Source organism: Pholcus phalangioides, unplaced genomic scaffold (genome assembly GCF_987345545.1).
Source record: "Pholcus phalangioides strain wild (caught in Gottingen) unplaced genomic scaffold, Ppha-v1.0 ptg000003l_1, whole genome shotgun sequence".
Lineage (NCBI taxonomy): Eukaryota > Metazoa > Arthropoda > Arachnida > Araneae > Pholcidae > Pholcus > Pholcus phalangioides.
In genome coordinates, this window is record NW_028301596.1 from 52539103 (window position 1) to 52560708 (window position 21606).

The 21606-nt window shown below is 40.0% G+C and overlaps 1 protein-coding gene across 3 annotated transcripts in view; it reads left to right on the forward strand.

Moving 5' to 3' along the window:
• Positions 1 to 7163, forward strand: part of LOC149088792 (major facilitator superfamily domain-containing protein 6-A-like) — a 59571-nt gene extending 52408 nt beyond the window's left edge. For all 3 annotated transcript variants that reach the window (XM_089250212.1, XM_089250203.1, XM_089250220.1), the window contains exon 6: positions 6859 to 7163. In XM_089250212.1, coding sequence (XP_089106338.1) covers positions 6859 to 6899 — 41 coding nt within the window. In that variant the 3' untranslated portion in view covers positions 6900 to 7163. The remainder of the gene's footprint in view (positions 1 to 6858) is intronic.
• Positions 7164 to 21606: the final 14443 nt, after the last annotated feature.

Genomic DNA, 21606 nt, shown 5'->3' on the forward strand with positions numbered 1-21606 from the left:
AAAGATCCTATCTCACCCTCCAAAGAATCTGGTATCTACTTCATCCCATGCAAGAATTGTGAAAATGGATATATTGGACAAACTAGAAGAAATCTAAATATTCGAGTTCTCGAACACCGAAAGCATGTTGAGAAGGGACGGACGGATAATTCGGCTATTGCCCAACACTGCTGGCAACATTCACATCATTTTGATTTTGACAAAGCATTTGTTTTTAAAAAAGCAACACACAATTCGGAATTGAATTTTCTCGAGGGATACTTCATCAGAACATGCCAGAATTTCCTCGTTAATGATGGAAGAAACACACCACCTATTTCGTCAGCTTGGACAGGCTTTATTAACCTCAGTCGTGAAAAAACTTTCAACACTTTACAACAGATGGCTCCCCAATTCGCATCCAAAGACCACTCGGACGCAGCAAATACAAAGGCGAACTCTTCGGACGACCAGACGTAAACATCACTCTTCATTCGTGTGAGTTCTGACCACGAGGTCCTGATGACGGCTCTCCATTGAAGAGCCGAAACGCGTCGACCATTCGACCAGTGTAATTTATTTGTCTTAAAAACGTGGCAATTTTTGTATAAATTAAAAGAAACTAATTGTTTCGAATAAAACTGATATCTATCAGGAAGTTTTTGATTCGTGGTTGAAAGAGCAAATTATCGAAAGGGTGACTGACGAAAAACAAATGCAGGTTCATTTTCTCCCGCATAGACCAGTATTCAAGGAATCGAGTGAGACTACAAAAGTGAGACCTGTTTTTGACGCATCAGCTCACGTTACTGGGTCTCCTTCACTGAACGACTGCTTATGTAAGGGTCCAAATTTAATCGAGATAATTCCAACGTTATTGAATCGCTTCCGGAAATTTCCTATTGCAGTAACCTCTGACATTGAAAAAGCTTTTCTACAGATTAGTGTTAGAGAAAAAGATAGAGATTATTTGCGATTTTTGTGGAAAAGGGATAAAGATCAGATAGTTGTGTACAGGCATAAGCGTGTAGTGTTCGGAGTCAATTGCAGTCCTTTCTTATTAGCTGCTACACTGAATCATCATCTTGACAAGGCTCCTGATGGCCTATCCACTACAGCTAGAACTCTGAAAGAATCTTTTTACGTAGACAACTGTGTGTGCAGCCTGAACTCAGTTGATGATGCGAATAAGTTTATAATAGAATCGCAACTACTTCTTTCATCCGCAAAATTCAATCTAAGAGACTGGAGGTCCAATCATTCTCTTGGTATTATCGCTACATCACATAGTACGGATCCCGTTCCAGTTCTTGGCCTAAACTGGGATTCAGAGAATGACCTACTTTCCTGCAGAGTCGAGCTACCGGAAGAAGAGAAAATTGTAGCTACGAAACGAGTTTTGCTTTCATTGGCAAATAGAGTATTCGATCCCATTGGATTTACTTCACCGGTCACTTTGCTTCCTAAGTTAATTTTACAAGAGTGCTGGAAGCTAGAGTTGAAGTGGGATGAAAATTTACCCGACCATTTGGCCAAACAATTTTGGAAATGGGTAAAAGGCATACGATTGATTCCTACTATTAGTATACCGAGATGGGTGAATCTAGGTCGATTTACTGATAAGAAAGTCAGTATTCACATATTTTGTGACGCAAGCAAATATGCTTATTCTACTTGCATTTTTTTGAGAATCGAAACAACGGACTGTGTTTCAGTGAATTTCGTTCAATCACGTACCAGAGTTGCTCCGTTGAAGAGCATAACAATTCCTCGCTTAGAACTTTTAGCATGTTGTATTGGGGCGAGATTAGGCAGCACCGTTATTTCTGACATGGACATACCGGAACTGAAGGTTTACTATTGGAGTGACTCGACAACTGCTTTAAGTTGGATCCAAAGAGATGTGCACTGGGGTGTATTCGTTTATAATCGTGTACTTGAAATAAGAAAGTTAACTCATATAAACGAATGGAGGCATATCGCTGGAAAACAAAATCCTGCTGACCTTCCCTCAAGAGGTTGTTCGGTTGAACATCTATTAAATCTAAGATGGTGGGAGGGACCAGCATGGTTGAGTGAGCCCGAGTCTACTTGGCAACGGGTTGTCGAATTGCCAGATGAAGAAGTTGTCAATTCTGAAAAGCGAAAAGGTGTATTGATTGCACATAATGAAAGTTCGAAACCAGATAACTGGTATTACAGGTATTTTTCATCGTACTTGAAAATAGTACGAATGCTGGCTTGGATCCTAAGGTTCATCAATAATTTGAAAAAATTGGATGTTTCGAAAGAGTTGGACATCAACTGTTTTGAAATACAGCGCGCAGAAAGAATGCTTGTTATACTGATTCAGAAGGAAGCATTCAAGGGTTTCGATGATGAAAAAATACGAGTATTGAGGCCAGTCGTTGATGAATTTGGTATAATCAGAATAAAAACGCCAGTTATGTACAGAAAAGACACCAAAAACTTCAGATATCCAGTCCTTCTGCCTTCGGATCATCCAGTTGTACATACCCTGATTTCGTGGAAACATAAGGAACTTCTACATGCCGGAGTTTCTCTCTTGATGAGCAGTTTACGTGAAGAATATTGGATCATAAAAGCAAGGAAAACGGTTCGGTTTGTTGTTCAACGTTGTGTGACATGTAAGAGGTTCAATGCACGTAAAGTAGAGTCTGTTCCTATAGCCTTGCCGGAAAACAGAGTGCAAGACGCAGCAGTATTTCAGATAGTGGGAGTTGATCTGGCCGGTCCATTGTATCTGAAAGAGGGCCAGAAATCATGGATCGTGTTATATACATGTGCGGTGTACCGAGCTGTACACTTAGAGCTTGTGACATCACTATCAACTGAAGCCTTTCTCCAAAGCTTGCGACGTTTCATTGCTAGGAGGGGAAGACCATCCACAATCTATTCGGACAATGGAACAAATTTCGTTGGAGCGAATAAGGCATTCTCAAGCATTAACTGGGATGAGATCTCTGCTGCAGTGGCTATTCAAAGGATTAGTTGGAAATTTAATCCTCCTACTGCTGCTTGGTGGGGAGGATGGTGGGAGCGGTTGATCCAAATGGTAAAACGCATCCTAAGAAGAGTATTAGGACGAGCATCTCTATCCTACGAAGAGCTGATCACAGCACTCTGTGATTGTGAGTCTGTTGTCAATGACAGACCTCTTACGTATGTGACAGAAGATGTTGAATATCTGGCACCGTTGACACCATCGATGTTCCTGATGGAGATACGATCATCAAGCGTTGCGGACCTGGATGCTGTGAATACCAAAGAGTTGAATAAAAGAGCCTTATACCGACAGAAGTTGCGAGATTTGCTAAGACAAAGATTTCGTTCAGAATATCTGGGACAGTTGCGTCAACAAACGTTCCGTAGAGGAAAAGTCAAGTCTCTCTCTGTTGGTGATGTTGTTCTCGTAGAAAGTGACAGAAAACGTTCATACTGGCCCTTGGCTCGTGTGATAGATCTGATTCCAGGGAAAGATGGTCACACTAGACTTGTTCGAGTAAAAACGGACACTGGTGAACTTCTGAGACCGATTCAGAGGCTTTACCATATGGAGATCGAACATAAACTGGAAGAACAATCGCCCCCGGATCCATTTTTGCGAGCAAAAAGCGGAAGAAAAGTGCCTGTTCCTGAACGTTTGAGTTATAGTTAAATTTTATTGCGTACTTTGTGATGATTTTTTTTTTAATGATTTCGATATTGTAATATGCTATTCGGAATTTTTTACATTTTTTTGAGAGTTCATGTCATTATGCTTCGAGAAAACTCATAATCATTTATTTTGGTAAGTATTGTGATATATCTGAATATTTTTGTGAAAATTTTATGCAATTAGTATAATGTTTATTTTGATCTGAGAATATTGAGTTTGATTGGCATAAACTCAAGGTGGGAGGATGTCGCGAATCAGTGTATGAGTGTATGTGCGTGGGAGAGAGAAGAGGTTTTTCTCATATATTTTGTGGTGTCAGATTTGACCCAGACGATTGTGACGTCATTAACGAAACCCCTCTCCCTCTGTGTTTTGTTTTTGCTTTTTTTTCTCTCTCTGTCTGTAGTGTACAAGATATAGTTGAAACGATGCTTTCGGCTCGAATGGAAGCAGTCTTTTTTCGAATGTGCTAGAGAATTTGTACAGTATGTATCATGTGTATTAAATAATATTTTAATCAAGTTCATCCTTCGTGTCAAAAGACAACTGCGTTTGTTTCTCGGGTAGAGATGCACAGTTGAAAGAAATTTCGAATGAACCCTTCATAACAAGTTGAGTCATCACTGCTAGACCAATTATAAATTTATAATTCATAAGACCAAAATTATAAAATTTTTTTGGATAACATTGGATTGGTCACTCGTGATACAAATGGTACGCCATGGTGTCACGAGGGGCACGCGAACGCTTTTCAGAAATTAAATAAATTCTACTCTATTTTTTTCAATCATAAAAAAAAATTCCCCTCCAAGTTTTAAACAATCCTTTTCTTATGAATGATGGTCTTGTAGGGCTGCCAACCCTATATTTAGTATGATAGGCACTCTTAAAATAATAATTATGTGTCGACTTTCAATTCACTGCGTTCCTGTCCGGTCTTTGGTCATAGTTGCTGGGCGTCCCATGCGTACGAGATTCAGAATCGTCCACATGGGGGACATGCATTGTATAAAGAAATTACATTGTATATCCATGAATTCTGGGGGAGGCGACTGAGCCCTCTAACGCAGTTATTGGGGGGGGGGGGGGGGCAAGTGCCCACAGAGTCCTCAGGTTCCGGTGTCAATACCCAGCATGGTGTGGGAAAGATTAACTTCTACCGATATACGTACATACTCGATCTGTATTGCGATAATGGAATTTATGCCCAAAAATGAAAATTTAAAGCTCAAAAGGGTGACAAACCGAGCATGTCCGGTTAAAACGGGGCATATGGCGGGCCTGTTAAAATTTGTAGAGTGGCACGCGAATCGACAGTAATCGGGATTGTGCCACTCCTGACCGAAAATAAAGAGCATCATTCACTGATAACGTTTGCCACTTAGAAATCTAATGCAGATGACGCTGTAGAACAAAAACTTGTATTAACACAGAAAGACATAACACACAAACTGTGTGTAATTAATGTTTATTACGATTTACATTACATAAAACTTTTCAATATGAACGAGCCTTTTTTTTTTTTTGGCTCGCGTCACATCAAAACGGGTGAAAGGGTGCTTATATTGAAAGATTGAAATGTGTAACACAAATCGTAACAAACAGTAATTATGCACCGCTTGTGTAGCATTTTATGTGGAGTGTTTCGCGGAACAGCGCCACGTTGTGAGTGAAGTTTCAAACCCTTTTTTTTTTTAATGCAAAATCCATAGTTTTCGTGTTTTCAGGCTGACGTGACAAAGTTTTTTGGAAGGTAAAAGCTTTGTCACGTCGGCTTAAAAACCCGAAAACTATGAATTTTGCATTTCATGATGGCCTTGTTTGTTTTTTATTATTATTATTAAAAAAAACACTAGGCCAACTCTCTAGGTATTTTACTGCAAACCGCACATTTTTATGTCGATTTGTTGAATTTTTATTGATTTTTAAAATGTGTTCCAAGACCTTTCCACCCAAACCATGTAATTGGTATCATGACCCGGGCTCGAACCCCACCGTCGTCACAGTAGTGGTCGGCTGAAGTTGGTTTTCTACGGTTCCCAACTTCCTTCGAGGAGCCGATCTCCCCGTTGAAAGGTTTCGCTCCACCGAGAGCAACGACACAATTATTCAATCACCACCCATAGTTCGGAAAATTGATGGCAGATGGCGGCATTACACAGAAACAAACTTCACGTCATGTTCAATACACATACGCGCACATTCCAGCATGTATTAATTCGTTAGAAATTCCGTAGAAGAATATGTACGGTTAAGTAGCAGTTTCAAATTATTGTGGTTTTTTTTTCTTCACTTATGGAACTCATACTAGGCCATCTTAACAGCACCATGAGCCTCCAAGCTACGGATGTCCTGGAGGGTCTTCCTAACTTACTGAAAGTGCTTTTAGGAAGAAAAAATATTCCTAAGACTCTGTGTGTGTTTCTGATTCATTTTTTGAGATGATGTCTCCAAATATATCATTGGTGGCCCATATTTGCGCCACCGTTTCAAAAACAACGATTTCCACAACTTTTGTAAATAAATTTGTTATAAAACGCACGGAATATTTCAAGCCAATTTCTCTTCCTGTCTGCATCTTTACATGTTTTAGGTTGTATTAAGACGGCAAGATCTTGAAAAGGGAGGTAAATGCTGGTCAGATCTTAAAATGAAACATGGCCCATATTTGGAGCCCCCCCCCCCCCAATCTCTTCTATATTATATTGGTTACATATCATTATACAGTAAAACCTCGATAAGTCGTTACCTCATGTTATCGAAAAATTATGACGGCTTAAGCGGAATGCCGTCAGTTTTAATGTGTAATCTTGTGAAAATCGTATAAATTTAAAGTAATATGACATTTATTAAAGTATGGATCAAAATAACAATATTAATAAAATTTACAGATTGCAAAAGAAAAATTTGCTTAAACTGTTCCGTTTGGGTATATAGGATTTTATGGTGACTTTTAAGCATATGGCAATGCTGTTAACAAGCTATTTTTAGTGGGAGCCATAGAAAGTCTGTTTTTTTTCTGACTTTCTCAAACTTTTTCATAGTTAACCGAAATTAGCGACGAGTAAACGAGGGTTTAATAACATTGTTGTCTATGAAAGCTGGAAGGGCCTGAAGAAAAATGACGACTTAACCAGGTTTTACTGTAGCTATGGGTAACGCACAACATATATAATCGAATGAATATTTTCGTTTTCTAGGTGGAAACGGAGAAAATACAGAAAAATTGTCATCTTTATGAAAGCGCATGACGCAAGATATTGAAATGCCTTCGTGTAGCATAAAATAATGTTACTATGTGTGATATGCATTATCTGTAGAATTTAGCGTTGATTCGTGTTTCGCGTCAAGACGAATGTCATGTTGTTTGTTGATTGACAAAGTGCCATAGGAGAACGAACTGTTCGTTCTGCTCAAGTTTTTTGCATGTAATGTTGAATAACGGGGTTTTTTTTTCAGTATTTGTTTGTAATAAAGAAATCTATTTATTGTGCATTTATATTAATTATTGTTCAGAGTTTTCATTCGTGTCTCCTTGATATATTTCTATCAAGGTTAAACTTAACAAAAAAAAATCGAATCAGTGATTATATCCTTGCAATTTTGGAAATTCTCATGGGCTCCCCAGGAAAGTCAAGGCATCTCAAATGAGGCATAACTTGTAACGGGTGCACAACCTCCACCCAACGAAAGTTGTTCCGACAGATAAGTATCAGCAGTCTGACTGACCATATATTTTTCATAAAAAACCGGAAGTCGGGAATCCTTACGGCACATCACCAAAAGATTTTTTATAGGTAAGTAGTTGCCGAAAAATCACCAAAGGCGGGAAATTGAGGCCACTACAAGTCGCAATAGATCAACCCTAGAATACTACAACTCTACGTCAGAGACGTAGTCGGAAGCTCAAACAGCGCGCACGGTTTGATCTTGAAGTACGCAACTCCCCCCCCCCCCCCACACTCCAGCTATGCTTCATGGGGTTCGTCTTCTTTCGATCGGTCCGTCTACAGCCGCCGTTAGGTTCACTTCTAGCGAGTACTGTACCATTTCTGTAAACCTAGTGCATCTTTGAGACTTATCGTTTCCTTAAGTCTCAGATGTATTGTCATTATATATAACAAGCACTACACAGAAACAAACTTAAGGTTCATTATACGTACACACACACATTCCCAAATGTACCAATTTGTTAGAAGTTCCGCAGAAGAATATGGACGAGGTGCATGTGTCTGGCTTGGTGGTGGTGGCAGACGTACTGTTAGTAATGATAGGAGTTACCAAGACCTTAGCGTGCCTTCTCGGGGCCCCAAGCCAGACCTTTTCCTGGAGGCCCTCTTGAAGGGTTATTATTATAAAAATAAGTTCTTTCTTGTGGGTGCCCTAATTCGGCTCGGAGCACTGCCTTTGCCCCAGTCTAATTACGGGCCAGTGAGTCTGAGACTTATTAGTAACGATGGGTGTATGAATATATACCTAGAAATATTTTTGTTCCAGACCACGATCTTGGAGCCATGAAGACTTCAAGGGGGAAAAACTGAATACGTTAGAAGAAATAACAGCGAAATTAGGACGGCAAACATCTTGTCCCCTTCGTTTGCCGGGTAGGTTTTAAAATGTTCCCGAGTAAGATCGAAAAATAGGGGATAAAAATAGTGATGGCACTAACTACATACGTCGGAAAAGACGGAACAGAATGTACCGAGCACGACCAGTCTCTGTCGCTTACGCGAATTTAGCTCATTGCCCCGGAGGGCATGGTAGTGCTGGAGAAAATTCTGAAAGACACGAAGGGAGATTGCCCCCCCCCTTCATAGGGTACAATGTACATTCCTTAATCACTGTGGCAATACATATACAATCGTTGTGACAATACACATCGTCTCAACAACCAGCAGCAGCAGCGTACATCACCGATAAACTAGTTGACACGATTAAAAACACCAACAAAGACATAACAATGGGCAACTGGTTTATCAGCTTTCCACTAGCTCAGAAACAATTGAAAGATTATAGGCTAATCATGGTAGGAATAGGTGGAGAAAATGAATCTGAATCCCCTGCAAAATTTGTGAATCCAAAGTTCCAAGATCGCTCCGCTGGATCTTAATTTTTTTTCCTTCCACGAAGACGTAACTGCAATGTCATACTTGCCTCGTAAGAACAAGTTGGTCTCCCCCATATCAACCATGCACAATGATGATGCTGTGAATGAAGCAAGTAAGAAACCAAGAATTATACTTTGTTACAATCACACAAAATGATCTGTTGATTCAGTTGGCCAGTGTGTGAGCAGTACGAGCTGCAAAATAAGAAAACTAAGGAAGGGCTCACACGTGCATGTTTTACTATATGTTGAATATACTGTAGCTACATACGTACAACCCGCTTTTGTTGTGTATCTCTACAACTTCATGAAAAATAAAGACTATCTCTTAACCTCTATGAAGGTGAAGGTTTTTGATTTTCTGGTCAAACTTGCTCATGAATCACGTTGATGCTCGAAAGGCTTCAACTCTCGCACATGCTTAACGCAGTCCGAAATACTATAATGAATATAACTTGGGAAATTTCTGTTGTAATACCTGCAATTCCAGAACCTCAAAAACAAGTCTTGAAAAAAAAGTACTGCAGTTACTGTTAATATAAATCAAGATCCGCAGAGGAATGTGGACGAGGTGCATGTGTGGTTTAGTAGTAGTTACTGTCCGTACAAAAAAGCGAAGAATGTCGAAGATGGTTTGCTACAAAGTGCAAGAAACCGATCTGTGGAGAGCGCAGTACAAACGTGTATTGCATATAAAACAGGTGGGATCGTTATGTTGCCAGACAACGTGCCTTGATAACTACCTACTTGTTTAAATATGATATTTTATCGAGTTAATATTGCATATTGCTCTACAAGTTCTGGACTCGTTTGCATTTGACTGTGTTATGGGAGAAAGTGGTACAAATCCGCCACCCCATTCTGGTGGCTCTCGTGATTTTGCTAGGCGCGAACGAATTAGCTGCTGCCCCAGAAGGAGACGCGGGAAGCTTCAGTCAGTACCGCCATTGCACCTCGTACATCTAGTGTGTGTGTGTGCTATTTGCAAATAAGTAAATTTTCCTCATTGTTCTATAGTTTTCACTATCTTTTCAACGTGTGACATTTCTACAAAGGTGAGTGGTTTTCAGTTTTGCCAGAATATAAACAAATAGTGCATATTATAAGGTACTTGGTACGAAAATTTTATGTGTTCGTCCAGTCTTTTGTCAGCTGTAGGGTCCGAACTACAATAATGTCAGAAAGGTTTAATTTCGCCACTCTTATGTGGGACAATTACGCCATGTGGCGGTATTGCCCTAATCCAACCAGTAGTTATTGAGGATGAGAACGCTGCTTCTGAAACGGCAGATTCCACTGTAACCAACGCATCTCCTTCAGTATCAGAACTCAGAAGACTTGCATACTAATCCTCAACCAGGCACATCTTCGGAAAAAGAATTTTAAAAAAATTGAAAAAAGCTCTACCAGTGTCAGCAAAAGACCCTGAACCCAAAACTGGTAAAAATAGAAAACAGCACTCAGTCATTTCAACATCTTCACCTATGAAGTCAGTTCTTGAAGACAGTAAATTGTAAAAAGACACAAAAGTGCAGAAGGAATTAAAAGAAAAACAGAGATCATCCCAAAGGAAAAATAAGGTCAATAATAAGACCGACAAAAATAATGAGAAAAAAAGTTGAAAATATAGACAGGGGTCAAACTGAAAAAAACCAAAATCAACGCAAAAGTCAATAAATTGCAGTCTAAGAACCTTAAAAAAAGCAGTTAAGAATTATGGCAGGAGGAAGCTCAACTTCAGTCGTTGTCATCGACAGAATATATTAACGAGAAAACCCTATGTGAGCGTAATGAAGATGACTCTTTTGGTTTATTTGTGGAGTTTGGTGATAACGAACTTTGTTACCGTTGCATTATGGTGCTCAAAGTGGGCTCATTCTAAATACAGTGGATACGACAGTCAAAAAAATTACATTTGTGATTTTTACGCACGCCCATAAACTGTATGGGCGTGCCATAATATTTCACTTTTTATTGTTTATGACTTGATAAGCCATATTAATATTGTCACTACCTAGACAACTTAACTCAATTGAAACTAATTGCTGGGCTACAAATCTTTGTAATTAGTAATAAACATACGTTTTTATGCACTGTATATATCTATGTGTGACATTTTATTAATTTAAAAAAAAAAACACTACATCTAGCAGATTCAGCATATGGCGGAATTACCCCAAGGCCATGGATGAAAAAAATGTTTTTGTCTTAAGATGGCGGCATATTACCCCACTCTCCCCTATACTGTGATTCCTTGTATTTTATCCTCTTCTCATACGACGCATTGATCTTTTTTTGAATTATTTTGATATCAGGAATGGAAATTTCTAGTTCGTCGTGTTTAAAAGTCTGAAACACTTAATATAAATATGAAAAATTAATGTGTAGAATTAAAATGCAGAATATTTATGTGTAAAAGAGGTATTAAAGTTACGTTTTTTGTGAATGAGCTTCAGGTATTCAGCAATAGGTTTAAAATGCAATTCATCAAATATACGAGATGACAATTATATAGGCCTATATATAAATATGTGACCGCCATATATATGTGAACCGTTGTTCCCGTCGAAATGCGGGCTCTGTGTGTATTCTGTGTGTGTGTATATATTGCATGTTCTGTAAGGGGAAGGGCGAGCAGAACTGCTCAGCGCTGTGGACGGAGGCTTTGTTTCTTCGTTTCCCGTCGCAGTCGAAGCGCTGTATATATGTAATTTGTATGCATTGTGTATTTAGACCATTCTCAAATCTCTCCCACTTCAACATGCCAGCTTCTTTTTTTTTTTCTTGCCCACAAGTCTTTTCCACACTTCTTTTGAAATCCCAGGCTTTTTTTTTTTTTTTTTCAAACCGAGCACAACTCAGGTCTATCGCCAGAGGCAATTTACCACCTAGTGAGTTGTGCCGGAAGTTAAGTGTGTGTACCTAACAGTTTGAGTGCGTGTCTAGTGTTGTGCATGATTTTTCAGTGCTGCCATCTATATCTCAGAAGTGAAGTGAGTGATGTGTAGTAACTGAATATTTGTACTGTTTGTAGGACTGTTGCTCTCTGTGGCGAGACTTTTTAACGGGGAGATCGGCTCGCATTTGCGCCTCGAAGTTGGGAACCGCAGAAAACCAACTTCAGCCGACCACCACTGTGGTGACGGTGGGGCTCGAACCCGGGTTCCCGCGATGCGAGTCCGTCACTATGACCACTCGACCACCACAGCGGCTGAAATCACAGGCTGTGGTCTCCGGTCCTTATGTGCCACTGGGCACGTGCAATTTTTCTCCCTAGACATTGGATTCAGTCACCCATTTTTGTCAAATGGCTTATATGTTGCATTGAGTTGATGGCTGTCTTCATGGGGAGAACGACGCGAGTAATTCGAAACTTGCGAGCACTGGGCAAGGGGAGCCACCACTATAAATCTTTGCTAACTTTTCCGAAACAACTCTGCCTCTTTTGAGGTAACGGAAGTATGGTGCTTTGCATCAGTCCGGGGCTGTGAGCGGTTCTATCTATCTATATGTGAACCGTATTTCCCTGTAATTTTGGCCGTGCCTTCTTTTTTTTTTTTAAGTGTAAAAATAGAGTAACTTTCTGCAAAGCCTACTTTGTTATAGAGAATTTTCATTCTTTCCTGCAAGCAAAGCCTAATTTTATAAATTATAATTATTACTGTAAATATGGATATTCATCTCGCATGTTTGTCATGTTAAAAAGTTTGTTTTTTAATGCATTTATTATTACCCACTGCGATTTGCAGCAGTGCTCTATTTCCAGTTAGAATATTTCCAGTTATTCATCAGTTTCTGATGATTTCAATTATTTAGCACTACTTTGATCATTTTACTTACTTTCAGCGACAATTGATTTATTTTCCCTGGAAAATATTGTCAGCTTAAAATATTACACACCAAAACACATTGCGGCTTATACCACAAAAAAAAAACTAATTTAAAACATTATTTTTATTTTTTTTGAAAAAAAATCTCACTAGCAAAATATTCTATATTTTATCAATAGATGGCAGTACAAGTTTTGAGATTCACCTTTAAAATATTCTGATTATATTTCCTGCAGGAAAAATACGAGAAATAGCTAGTTTTGCACCAAAAAAAGTTGCTAAAAGTGCCAATTACAGTATAACTGAAAAATCGTAAACGGTGGGGTGGGGGGGAGTGCTGCTGCAAATCACATTAGGCGATTAATCTGATCTCAAATCGCTTAATGTCATTTGCAGTAATAGATTTATGTAATAGAGATGAGGTAATATTTATTACACTAATACATAGATTGGTGTTAGAATTCCTACAAAATAAAACATTTTTTTTTACATGACAAATATGTGAGATGAATATTTTTATCCACAGTCTTAATCAGGTTGACCACATATGACTCTTATTTGCGGGACATTGCAGTATTTTTCCATAATTTCGAACCATCAAGATTTTTTTTGTAAATGTGCCCCGTTTTTTTTTTTCTAGTACTTCGAACGGGAGCTTACAAAATTTCAATTTTTTTTTTCGGTTATTTTTAGTTGATTCTTACCTTTGCCGAAAACTGACAATTTTCCATATTTCGGATAGCAATTTTCCGCATTTTTCTCGAGAAATGGTCAGCCTAGTCATAATTATAACAAAATTTATAACTTCTGAAAATAATTTTAATCTCTGTTTTAAATTAGGAATAAACATTCAAGAGGGTTTCGTTGAAAATACGAGAAAAAAGGAGGGGCATTTTTGTAAAAAAAACAGTGTTGGAGTCCCAGGGAAATATAGCCCATGTGCCGTATGGTTACCATAAGTCCCGTATTTCCCCAGACGCTGCTGTATTTTCACATAATTTTCGCCGTCCCTTCTTTAGCGCAAAAAATTCCCGGTTACTTCACGCATATACAACGAAGCCAACTTGGATTTTTATTGTTTATTGTAATCAAAGATCAATTTTTTTTTCTAAAATTATAAATTATATGAGAACTATGACTATAAATATGAATATTTTCATCTTACAAATTTGTCATATCCCTCCCCCAAACGTTTTTTCAAAGAATTTAACCCCCCGTAATTTGCATTTGGGCTTCATTATCTATGTTTGGCAATTTCTTTGGTGATTTTAACGATATTTAGCAACTTTTTTTCATCTTTGGCATTCTTTTTTTGGCGATTATCGGTGACATCCCGTATTTTCCCCAGTGTTGGGGATACTAATTTCCGTATTTTTCAAAAAGAAATATGGTCAGCCCAATCGTAGGGTCACACTAAATACAAATACAAATACAACGCCACAACAGGCAAAATGCCCAACGAGGTGGCTGATAAAAAGATGCCCATAAAAATATGGTTGTCATATGTTTCAAAAATACAGCAACCCAATTAAAAATTGTAACAGGCAAGCTGTTAACAAGGATGTACAGTAATACTTTATTCACGAGACACGTGAGATTTAAGTTGTATCGAGAGACGAAGACATTCTAGAGAGTTCGATTTTAACCTTCATCACGAAGGGTTGTGTGTTTCGCATGTTAATGCAGAATAAAGGAATGCTTCATGTTCGTCGCTTCGTATACACCTCACCAATCGTCACATTGGCGCCCAACGTTTAAAATAGACGCGTGAGTGTTTTTAGCTAAGCGGACATCCTAATTAGGTACCAAGTGAGTGAAAATGGCATACTTGGCGAAATATCGAAAAGACGAACTCCGTCGCCTTGCCGAAGAGATGGGCGAACCTACCGAACCCGAGATGAAAGTGATAGAGCTGAAGAAGCTGATTACGTCCAGTAAAGAATACGATGAGGTCTTCGCAAAAGGAGTGCTACAGACCCTCGTAGAAGAGAGAATTCGACAAGAAGAAGCAGAAGAAAGAATTCGACGAGAAGAAGCAGAAGAAAGAATTCGACGAGAAGAAACAGAGGAGAGGATTCGACGGGAAGATGCCGAAGAGAGGAACCGGCGAGCAGAAATGCAGTTCGAACTCGAGAGACTGAGGATAGAATCGGAGAAGTGCCAAGCTTCCGTTCGACCGGCTGTGACAAATAGGGACTTTCAAGTGTCGGTTCCGCGTTTTGAATCATCAGATGACATTTCACTGTTCCTGGTCCTGTTCGAACGATACATGGGATTACACCGGATTCCGGAAGAATTTTGGATTACGTATCTCATCAATAGCTTACCGAAGGAGGTGGCTAGGATCTGTGCCAGGGAGCCTGACGAGAAGTTCAAGGACTATCGGTATCTCAAGGAACTGCTGTTAAAGCGATTTAAGCTACATGCGGACAGATTTCGACAGCTTTTTGTAGAACATCGGAAGAACTCGGAGAGTTCATGGCGTGACTTTTATTTTGAGTTGAAAACGTATCTTGAAGGGTGGTTAACAGAAGTTAAGGTTACAACATTCGAGGACTTGATTAATCTGGTCATAGCTGATCAGATGAAGAAGAAGTGTCCTCCACAAGTGAAAGAACATTTCATCGACGTATGGGCCATGTTGATCTTCCCATCGGAACTAGCGGAGAAACTCGACGCGTATGAAGATGCCAGGAGTACTTTCCCAAAGAAATTCAACCAACAGTACGATGTCGAGGGTCGTCGAAAGCAAACACCGAGGAAATATCCATGGACGTCATCAAAACCAGTGATTCGTGCAGATGAACAGACACTTCCCATGATCAGCCTGGATGAACAGCGACCTCTAAGCTGCTATGGATGTGGATATCCGGGGGTAATTAGAGCGCAGTGTCCGACCTGTAATCCCGAAATGACAGCGACAACCGCTCAGTTTGGTCAGTTGGAACTGAATCTATGCTCTTCTGTAACAAAACCCGTAGCATTGTTAAAAATTCATGTAAATGGCAAAGTGGGAACTGCCTGTGCCGACAGCGGTGCTACGCACTGTATCGCAAGTGATACTCTGCATCGTATTTTGAAAGAGCAAAACGCCAAATTCCATCAGGAAACTATCGAGATGCGTCTTGCAAACGGACAGCAATCAACGGTGAATGTGTGGACCACAACGGTATTGGTCAACATCCAATGGAAGCGACTAAGGACGAAATTTATAGTTCTTCCTGGAATCGTCGGTAACAGAACTCTTTTGGGAATCGACTTTCTAGAGAAAGCTGGTATCGTGTTGGATCTCAAGCGAAGGCAATGGTTCTTCGGGGAAAATACTCGTAAGCGATTCCACTTCGTGAACGAATCTAGGATAAAAACTGTTCAACATGTGGTAGACCATGTCGACTTGAAGTACTGCCAACTAAGACAAAATGAAGGACAACATCTATCAGAAAAACAAAAAATATTGTTAAACAGTCTGTTAGAAAAGTACGAGACGATTTTTAGTCCAGGGGGAGAGGCGACACCATTTATACAGCATCACATAGAGACTGGAACGCATCCTCCTGTCGCAGTGCCTCCGTATCGGATGTCTCCTAACCGAAAGGACGTGCTGAAGATCGAGCTTGATAAGCTCCTAGCTGAAGGGACCATTGAAGAATGTGAGTCCCCTTACGCTTCTCCAGTTGTTCTAGTGCCGAAGCAGAATGGCACTTACAGATTGTGCATTGATTACAGAAAACTGAATACGATAACGAAGACAGATACCTATCCGCTACCGCGCATAGATGATCTTTTACATGAGGCGAAGTACACCCCGTACATGACCACCATTGATCTAAAATCAGGTTATCATCAGATTAATGTTACTCCGAGTGATCGAGACAAAACGGCCTTTACTTGTCCTTTTGGAACATATCGGTTTCTGAGAATGCCGTTTGGGCTGAAAAATGCACCTGCCACCTTTCAGAGAATGATCGACCAGTTCCGACATGGGCTGAAAGATATCCTTATTCTTTCGTATTTGGACGATATTATTATTTTATCGGAGACTTTCGAAGAACATTTGGAAAACCTTAAAGACGTTTTTGAAAGATTGTTGTTGTTCAAGTTGTGTGCAAATAGGGAGAAGTGTAACTTTGTTTGTCCGAAAGTTAAATATTTAGGACATTGGATCACTCCCTCCGGATTAGAAGTGGATCATGAAAAGACAATTGCTATACAACACATGATTTCCCCGAGGAATATAAAACAAGTACAGTCTTTCTTACAAACGTGTTCTTGGTACCGAAGGTTTATACCTGGTTTCTCACAAATAGCAAGACCACTGAGTAACTTGACGAAGAAAAACGTCCCTTGGTCCTGGGGCTCGAATGAAATGAGTGCTTTTCGAGAGTTGAAAAGTCGATTAATTAGTCCTCCTGTTCTAAAGCAGTGCGATCCGGCTAAACCATACATTTTGCGAACGGATGCAAGTAATTACGCCTTAGGTGCTGTACTCTTGCAAGGGGAGCAAGCTGATGAACATCCGATCGAATATGCCAGCCGTCTTCTCACTTCAGCAGAACAAAACTACTCCACCACTGAGAGGGAAGCTCTTGCGGTGGTTTGGGCCCTGAACAAGTTCAGAGGTTACATAGAAGGCTCGGAGGTGATAGTAGCCTCTGACCATCAACCCCTCAGATGGTTAATGAGTATCAAATCACCGTCAGGGCGGTTAGCAAGATGGGCGTTGCAGATTCAGTCCTTTAATTTAAAGATCGAGTATATACAGGGGAAGAGCAATGTTGTAGCTGATATGCTCTCACGACCTACGGTTAACTCGGAGCAAGCTGTGTCCATATCCGCAATTTCTTTCGTCTTGCCATCACGAAGTCCTAAAGATATGAGGCAAGAGCAGTTGAAAGACATTGAACTCAAGAAAATCATTCAATGTTTTGAGGATGTCAATCATGGGGTCGACTACAAGAATTGGACTGAGCGTGGTTACATCATGAACCAGGGAATACTTTATAGGTATGCACCGGAAGCCAACGTCGAGGAAGCACAGCTCGTGATACCTTCACATGAGAGGGAGGAAATTATGAGACAACATCACGATGTTCCAACCGCTTGCCATTATGGAATAGAAGGAACTTTTGATCGCATTTCTAAGAGATATTATTGGACTGGTATGCGTTCCTACATCACGGCGTACGTGAAAGATTGCCCAGAATGCTGTCGGTACAAGGCTTCAAATCAAAAACCCTCAGGTCTTTTGCAGACGCCGATACAGAATCAAAGGTTTGAAACGTTAGCAATCGATCTGTTTGGTCCGCTGCCAGAAACTGAATCTGGAAAGAAATGGATTTTCATTGTTGAAGATTACAGCACACGTTGGGTTGAATTGTTCGCGTTACCCAACGCTACTGCTAAAGAATGTGCGAAAACCCTTATCGAGGAAGTTTTCTTGCGTTACGGTCTGCCGCGACGAATCATAAGTGATAACGGAACCCAGTTTGTGAGCGCCGTCATGCAACAAGCATGTTTTCTACTTGACATCAAGCAGGTACTTACTCCGTATTATCACCCTCAAGCGAACCCAGTTGAGAGGAAGAACAGGGATTTGAAACCCCGTTTGGCCATTCTTGTCGGCAATGATCATGTAACATGGGAAGAGAAGTTACCGGCGATCAGATTCGCCATGAATACTGCAAAATGTGACACAACTGGCCACACTCCTGCTTTTCTGCAGTTCGCTCGTGAATTACGCACTCCAGATGATATTCAGCATGATATCAGATCAGTGTTACTGAGTGACAATTTCATCCCAGAAATAACACCATATTTGAGAAGGTTCACTAGGTACATCGAAGAGGTAAAGCATCAGGTTGAACAAAAACGGGACAAGCGCAAAGCATATGCTGACAAAGGTCGCAGGCAGGGGCCGCGATACACACCAGGAGACCATGTTTATGTCACTTTACATTCACTTAGCAATAAAAGGAAAAACTGGTCGGCAAAGTTCACACCACAACGAGACGGACCATACCTTGTGCTATCCCAGAGATCACCTACGACGTACGCTATCGCTAATCCAGCCAAGCCAAGTGTCCCTCTTGGCGTATACCATACCTCTGCTCTCACACCATGTGGGAAACCGGATACTGTTTCCTTAGTGCCATTACGGAAAAGGGGTCGACCACCTAAAGGTGACCTCCCTCTCACTTCAAGTAGGAAGCCGGATGCTGTATCCGTAGTGCCATCACGAAAGAAGGGACGACCACTCAAAGTTGGAACTAACAAGAACACTGAACAACTTCCCATAACGCCTATTGCTGGTTCCTTGCCGGGACGTCCGCGAAACCAGAGGGGGAGTATGTAACAGGCAAGCTGTTAACAAGGATGTACAGTAATACTTTATTCACGAGACACGTGAGATTTAAGTTGTATCGAGAGACGAAGACATTCTAGAGAGTTCGATTTTAACCTTCATCACGAAGGGTTGTGTGTTTCGCATGTTAATGCAGAATAAAGGAATGCTTCATGTTCGTCGCTTCGTATACACCTCACCAATCGTCACAAAATGCAATTAAAACAAATTACAAACAATATATACACATGATAAAATATTATACTAACGTTGAATGTTTTCGTAAGAAAAAAACAAAGTGGCTGACCATATTTCTTCCAGGAAAAAAAGTGAGAAATTAGGATCTTTCTCTCGTTCCTATAAATTTGAGGACATCGCCAAAACATTGCCAAGTATCGCTAAAATCCCTAGTGGGGGGGAAAACAAAGCGCTACGCAAATCGCAGTGGACTAAAATGTGTTTCGGGGAGAACAAAAATTCCGGATGAGAAATATGAAAGATGAATATTCAAATTCACGGTCGCTATAATCAAAACAAAATGTTTCTGAAAATTATGAAAATTGTAATCCTTGATTTCAGTAAGAAATATAAATTCAAGCCAGCTTCGTTGTAAATATGGGGAGAAATGGGACATTTCTAAAAAGAAGAAAGTCAGGACAACCAAAATTAGAGGAAAATGTCCCGTAAAATAGGAGACATTGGATTGTCTCATTGATCATTTGACCATTTTTATCGCACCACAGTCATTTTTTGCACACGAGGGCTAATTAGAATTAAATTCATTGCCGATTGTCTCCTCCCTACAGTACTTTTAGAAAATTTCATCGAATTAAAGGCTCTTTACTTCTTCAGCAACATAATGCTATAAGAAAAAAAAATATGGATATTCTGCAAAAATGCGTACCACGTAGCACATTGCAAATTTTGATATCCCCGGTTTCTATTTTCATCTTGTCAAGTCAACACGAAAAAAAGAACAGTTTTTATCATTATTGTTATTTCGCACAATGCTTATAGCCGAGAAAAAAAACCGCTATAAGCGTATTTATCGGTGTCTCGAACACGTGTCGTTATCGTTCCTGATATCGTTCCTCATCAATTCATTCTGGAAAAAAAATTACAGAATACTATGAGATAATCATTGATAGTGGATTTTTGTATTACAGGGTCAATACGGAGATTATTAAGTACTGGTTTAAGTTTGATGACTATATGACCTAAATATTTTACGGGACACATTCCCATATTCCCTATTTTACTGTCCCGATTTTTTTTGAGAGAGACTTTTCGCAGGGGCGTCATAATCAACATCAGTGAATGGCAAGCACAAGACAGTACAAGATTGGTAAGTGGCGTCATCCAGCACTTCCTACAGATAGAAGGCCTCTGCACTGTTTGCCATAAACGTCATTGAGACTACTTAGCAAGTTTGCCACATTTTGAAACACAGCATCCTATTTCGTTTCTTCTTATTATGGCGTAGAATCTTTTTTGATTGGCTCACAAATACCGCATAATGATTGGATATGGCGCATAGAAATCGCTAATTCTGAGCCCGAGATCATTTCCTTTCCTCACAACAAGAGCAGGGAATTTCCCCCCCCCCCTTGAATATTTCTGAAGGAAAATTGACTACTTGTTGACGTCACAAGCAGACTGCGAAGGCCTTCTATCTGTAGGAGGTGCTGCGTCATCTGTCGTGACCTCATGGAGGTGATGTTACCGAAGTGAGCCAACACTATCTGGGCGCGGTAGCGCAGGTCGATAAGATACTCGCCTAAAGTAACAAAGGATGTTTAGAGGTATCGCGAGTTCGATACCCGGTTCGTCCTTGTCAGAAAACTTTCCTGACACGGGGGTACACAAATACGGCGACATGACCGCAGAAAAAATTGCCACCGTAGGGAGTCCCCATCGAGGGGTTAGTGCACCAACCTCTCGATAAGTATAAAAAAACAAGCCTGCCGTTCGGAATCGGCAATAAATTGTAGGTACCGGTATAATTAGCCCTCGTGTGTAGAAAATGCCCGTGGTGTGACAAAAGTGATCAAAGGTCATCTCATCTATAGCCATTGGATATACTGCAAAAGAAAAAAGGGTAAAGATGGCACATGCGTTGGCTTGCTATATCCAATGGCTACAGGTGGAGATGACCTTCTTCAGTGACATCACGAGATTCGCGCGAAGGCCTTCTGTTATAGATGGTGTTGAGTGTGCACGCATGCGTTCCCATTTCTAAATTACAAAACCTGGTAACATCTGAGGAATACGCTATGTTGGTTACCTTGGTTACGGTTTGTGTTTGTCCTTCAAACCCTCCGCTAAAGGAAGAAAATATCACGTGATCCAAAAACCTCATAAGATAAACGTCTCGTTTTCTCTCGTGTTATTAACGAAGATCAGTTGAAATTGTAATTTCGACTGGAATTGTTGGATGGACATAATATTTATTACTTATAGTTTTTTTTTACGATAATTAGAACTATAGAGTAAGTATAAATATTCATATCACATATTTTTAGTGTACAACATTTATTGTGAATTACATTTTGATTCACTGTGATCTGCAGCATTTTTTTCATTTCCTTTGGCGATTTATTTTACAACTTCAGCCATAATTGGCAACTTTTTTTTTGCGGCAACTAATGATGTTCCGTATTTTTCTCGATGA